The sequence below is a fragment of the Arachis duranensis genome, chromosome 3 (genome assembly GCF_000817695.3).
Source record: "Arachis duranensis cultivar V14167 chromosome 3, aradu.V14167.gnm2.J7QH, whole genome shotgun sequence".
Lineage (NCBI taxonomy): Eukaryota > Viridiplantae > Streptophyta > Magnoliopsida > Fabales > Fabaceae > Arachis > Arachis duranensis.
In genome coordinates, this window is record NC_029774.3 from 117,494,884 (window position 1) to 117,501,068 (window position 6,185).

The following is a 6,185-nucleotide window of genomic DNA, read 5'->3' on the forward strand; positions in this document are numbered from 1 at the left end:
TATAGCTAATTTAATGATTAATTTTTAGTATATACATAAATTTTTTTAAATAAATACTAGCTACAATAATATATCAAATGAGGATACAATTTCCATAATTACTAGGGTAAAAAACTGAAATGAGCCAAGGAGAGCTCAAATTTACGTAAATCAGCCAAATGAAAAATCAGTACATGAATCAACCAGGACGAATTACTATATAATTCGAATCAATACGATTCGAATTTGATTTGAACGTAATTCGAATCAATATGATTCGAATTACTAGGAAGGCCAAAAATCAATGAAGTTCGAAACAAGTTGTTTCGAATTACAACTATAGAATTCGAATTAAGTTAATTCGAATTACTATGAAGGCACATTGTTAAGTAATTCGAATCAAGTTGATTCGAATTACTAGGCTAGGTGGTGACATTAGATAATTCGAAACATATAGATTCGAATTATATAGATATAGTGCGAGCCAGGGCTATATATATAAGGTGTGAACTCATGTTGCTCTCAACAAAGAGGGGAGATGGCTAGTGAGGAGAGTTTCCTAGTTCTGGTACATTACAGAGGGTCCGTTAAGAGAAAAACCCGGTCCGGCGTTAAGTTCACTGATAAGGATCCCCTATGTATTATCGTGACGCCAACAACCACCTACGATGCTCTTGTTAGCTCTGTGCTGGAGAAGCTTGGTCTTGAAGGAGTTAAGAGGGTCAAGAAGTTTTTCTACCGCATTCCAACAGCGGTGCTCCATGACACCGTGAAGTTTGATTGTTTCACAATCGGTAGTGACGAGGACTTGCAGGTTATGTTTCTTTCTCGTAGGCAGTTTCCGGAGGTGAGGACACCGGAGCTGTTGGCTAAGTTCGTCGACGTGGTATCTAGCTCTGGTGGGTCGAACCAGAATGCCAACACTATAGCCACGGCGGCCGGTTCGAGCTCGAGACCTGCGGTTGCTTCTTCCTCTGTTCCAGTGTATGAGGCAGCGGTCCAGCCTGCCGCCTCCCCATCGTTTGCTGTTGATCTCACCGGCAATGTTGGAGACGAGGTTGGATATGATGAACATCATCCGACTGAAGTACAGTGTCCTCCTCCGGCTGGTGTTGGCGAGGGATTGTGTGATGATCCAGATGATGATGAAGTCGAGCCGGATATGATCGCTGATGAAAGCGGCGATGATGTTGGAACTACTGTTCCGACAAGGGCTATAGGTGGATCTAGTTCTGGCACACAGCAGTATCCACCCCATTTTTCCTCATTGGACCTGGATGCCATGCGGCAAGAGGAGAATGATCTGCAGGCCTCAGGATTTGGTGCTAGAGATACCGAGGGGTCTGCCGGTATGAACGAGTTCCAGGTTGGCCAACAATTTCAAGATAAAGATGAGGCGCTGTTGAGTGTGAAGACGTACAGTATCCGTCGAGGGGTCCAGTACAAGGTCGTTGAGTCTGACTATCGCAGATATGTGGGAAAGTGTTCTGAGTTTGGGAATGGGTGCACATGGCTAATTCGGTTGAGTCTCCGACAGCGGAAGGGTATCTGGGAAGTGAAGCGATACAACGGACCGCATACATGTCTTGCCAGCTCCATCTCCAGCGACCATAGGAGTCTGGACTACCATGTCATATCCACCTTCGTTATGCCGATGGTTAGGGCTGATGCAGGTGTGAACATCAAGGTGCTCCAAAATGCCACGGCCGCACATTTTGGGTTCAGGCCTACGTACAGGAGGGTATGGATGGCGAAGCAGAAGGCCGTTGCCGTGATATATGGGGACTGGGAGGAGTCGTACAACGAGCTCCCTAGGTGGGTTTTAGGAGTACAGCTGACGATGCCTGGCACTGTAGCCGTCCTCAGGACTTGCCCTGTTCGAGTTGGGGGACAGCTTGACGATTCTCAGGTTTATTTTCATAGGCTGTTCTGGACTTTTCCCCCTTGTATCCAGGCATTCCGTCATTGCAAGCCTTTGGTGAGTATCGATGGCACCCATTTATATGGGAAGTATGGGGGAACACTGCTAGTCGCCATTGCACAAGACGGAAACTCGAACATCCTACCCGTGGCATTTGCACTAGTTGAGGGTGAGAATGCTGAGTCATGGTCTTTCTTTCTTTCCCACCTCCGTGAGCACGTGACACCTCAGCCGGGTCTGTTAGTTATTTCAGATAGGCACAACGGCATCGTTGTGGACACAGCACTGTGATGAGGGTCGGAGATTCGGGCACATGACGACCAATATTTCGGAGTGTGTCAACTCAATCCTGAAGGGGGTTAGAAACCTCCCTGTATGCTCCCTGGTGAAGGCCACATACGGAAGGCTTGCTGAGCTATTTGTCCGTAAGGGGAGGGAGGCCGAGGCTCAGATGGGTACTGGACAACAATTCAGTCAATACCTAGTAAAGTGTATCGAGGCCAACCTGAGAACAGCCCGGCATTTCACGGTTACTCTTTACGACAGAGACAACTCGGAGTACACTGTTGCTGAGACGACTCCGACAGGCTCATTCTCTCTTGGTACGTACAGGGTCTCGTTAGGGTCTAAGACCTGTGATTGTGGATACTTCCAAGCACTTCATTTTCCCTGTCCGCATGCACTGGCTTGCTGTGCTTATTCACGGCTTACATGGCAGCCTTACGTGCACGAGGTATACCGGCTTAGCTCCGTTTTCGGTGTCTATCAGATGGTATTTGCCCCTCCCATACCGGAGGGTTTCTGGCCACCTTATGCCGGGCCTACAGTTATACCGGATCCGAGTATGAGGCGTGCGAGGGAGGGTCGTCCTAGATCCACAAGAATTCGAACCAACATGGATGAAGCAGATCCGAACCGGCCAAAGAGATGTGGCCTCTGCAGGCAGCCAGGACACACCAGGCGTAGTTGTCCACAAGCCGCAGGCCCAAGCGGGACTGCTAGTAATCAGTAGGCGATTTGCTATGTATGTGTTTCTTTGTTATTGTAGCAGCACTTGTCCTGTATTTCTTTATAACTTTTAATGAATTACTATTTGTATGGAACAACTTTGCTTCGTTTGTTTAATGAAACTTGATACTGGTAGCAAATATTTCTGTTTAAAGTCTTTTACTTCATTGAAATTTATAACTAGAACAAACAATATAATACCGCGGTAAAAGGATAACGAATAAGGTAACATGAAACTACAAATCATAACATAAAAGTATAATACATCGACGTAAATGAGACTTCATAACATAAACTCAAATAACATAATAAGAAAGTACATATCATAACAACTATAACAAACCAACGAAGTACAAAATATAAAAAAGACAACAAGATGTAAACCAATATCCATCAATCATCTAAACAGGTGCGATCCAGTGCCGCAACGGCGTGGCACCCGTGTCCGGTAGCCCCTACGAATAAGTGGCTCCTCATCCTCAATCGACTCGTCGCTGTCATCAGGTACTGGCTGTCTCGGGGTCGTAGGCGGTACATGGACGGGTCTGGATGAGGACGGGCCGGCAACGGAGTGTGAGCCAATACTCTGTGCCGATGCTGGGGTCGGGCACGATGTCAAACTGTAGAATATAATCAGCACGCTCCTGCCAGTAAAGATGCCAATCGGGGTACTGTGCCGGGAACCAACGGTCACCTCCTCTCTCGTCCTTCGACATCAGGAAGTCGATGTTCAGGGCGGGAGACGGTATGGGCTGAACGCCCCCAAACTGGGGTAAAACTCTGTCAACCTGATGCCACTCGACAACCGCAAAATAAATCAGGGCCGTCCTGCATCGCCACAACATCGTATGGCGAGGCTCCAACACCTCAGGATGAACAACCTGGATGACGTCCACTCCGCTATACGGCATCCAGACAAACTGCAAAAATCAAAATCAAATCATTTGTACTTTCAGTTAAGTGATATAAAGTGAAACACTGACGTTAGATACGGAGAAGAAGTGTGGGAAACCTCCAGAAAATCCACGACTGTAATAACTGTAACGGGCCAGCTAACTTAACCACATGTCTGTTGGCGACTCGGCACATGCACCGGTACAACCATGCTAGTGCTGCCGACCCCCAACTGTAGCCACCCATCTCCTCAAGCCGAGCAACATAGGGTAGCCATCTGATGTGTATACGATTGCCGGACTTGTCGGCAAACAGCTGCGTGCCCAATAACATCATGATATAGGCACGGGCAAAGCGCCTAACTGTCTCCTCATCAGCCCCGTCGGAACACTCTCCAAATGTCTCCTGGAACTAGGTGCAGTTGACTGCGAATTTCTGCACCTGGTTCTCCGGCGGTAAAACACCGAGCAACTCCTGGAACCACTGCCAAGCAGGTCGCCCACCCTCAATGTAAATGTGGAAGTCCGTAAGGCAACCACTAACATAATCTCCGTCGACTGGCAACCCCAGCTGGTATGCGACGTCCTGAAGCGTGATAGTGCACTCTCCGAACGGCATGTGGAAGGTGTGCGTCTCAGGCCGCCACCTCTCGACGAATGCGCTGACTAGGGGCTCGTCTAGTCGGAACCATCTGTCGTTCAGTCTCGCAAGATGGTACAATCCGGCCATCTGCAAGTACGGAACGTACCTCTCATCAAGACGCATCCCCTGCTGCTGCCTAACGCTGGATATGCAACGACGAGGCTGGCCAGTACATAAACCGCATAATCAGAACAGATGCACAAACCACTAACATAAGAAAAACCATTAACAAAACCATTCACAAAACCAATAACAAAAACCAATAACAAAAACCATCAACGGTAAACCGCCCTGTTGCCGCCTAACACTGGATATGCAACGACGAGGCTGGCCATTACATAAAACGCATAATTAGAACAGATGCACAAACCACTAACATAAGAAAAACCATTAACAAAAACCCTTAACAATAAACCGCTAAAACAAAACCATTCACAAAAACCATTAACAAAAACCATCAACAATAAACCATTACCAAATACCATTAACAAAAACCATCAACAATAAACCATTCACAAAAACCATTAACAAAAACCATCAACAATAAACCATTACCAAATACCATTAACAAAAACCATCAACAATAAACCACTAAAACAAAATCATTAACAAAAATCATCAACAAATACCACTACCCTACACTAATTTCCTAAACCACTATCCAAAAACCATTTACAATAAACCGCTAAAACAAAACCATTAACAAAAACCATTAACAAAAACCATCAACAAAAACCACTACCCTACACTACGTTCCTAAACCACTATCCTAAACCACTAACAGTAACATAAACCATTCTAAAAAACCATTAACAAATACCATTATCATAAACCGCTTTCATAAACCACTAACCTCGTCGTTGATAACACCGGCGATATGAGCTACTCCATCCAGACGATAAAGCCTTCCCGGATCGTCCCCCATCGACAGAAATAGCCGCTCTGGTCAAGCTCGTACTGAACGCTGGTCTTTTTCTCTGGGATTTGGTGGGGTTGCAGAATGAGAAAGTGAATCGAATGAACTTGGTTCGAACTCCTTTTATAGCCGATTTCCTTGTAATTCGAATCAACTTGATTCGAATTACTATGCAAGCCCGTTTTCACCTAATTCGAATCGAATTGATTCGAACTTCTCTAACATTCGCTTCTCCTAGTAATTCGAATTAACTTAATTCGAATTCTATAGTTCTAATTCGAAACAAGTTGTTTCGAACTTCATTAGTTTTGGGCATTCCTAGTAATTCGAATCATATTGATTCGAACTACGTTCAAATCAAATTCGAATCATATTGATTCGAATTATATAGAAATTCGTCCTGGTTGATTCATGTATTGATTTTTCATTTGGCTGATTTAGGTAAATTTGAGCTCTCCTTGGCTCATTTCAGTTTTTTACCCTAATTACTAATTAGTTAAAATTAAATAAGGAATACAATTATAATTATCCCAAAAAAATGTATTAGTACAATGCATACAATAAAAAAATCAACTGTTATGTTAAAGAGGTAAAACTTTAAAGATTAAATTAAAACATGTTTTTAATTTTAAAAACCAAATAAAATTTTAACCTTTGTTATTTTTTTTATAATATTTTTAATCTAACAAGTTAAAAATTAATCCGTCTCAATAATTTGTATTCACAAAATAAAATAACCTTATCAATATATTAAAATATATAATTTTTGTTTTTTTATAAGTATTATCACTTTATTTTAAAATATTTATAATTTTATACCCATAA

At 43.7% G+C, this 6,185-nt stretch overlaps 1 protein-coding gene across 1 annotated transcript; it reads left to right on the top strand.

The window, feature by feature from the left end:
* The first annotated feature begins 517 nt into the window (after positions 1-517).
* On the top strand, positions 518-2,191 carry LOC107480437 (uncharacterized). The gene has a single exon (XM_016100581.1). It carries the CDS (start codon positions 518-520, stop codon positions 2,189-2,191), a length of 1,674 nt encoding a protein of 557 aa, XP_015956067.1.
* Positions 2,192-6,185: the final 3,994 nt, after the last annotated feature.

Bases quoted from the DNA above. Each gene is read 5' to 3' on its own strand.
- LOC107480437 (XM_016100581.1), top strand. From the start codon at position 518: ATGGCTAGTGAGGAGAGTTTCCTAGTTCTGGTACATTACAGAGGGTCC.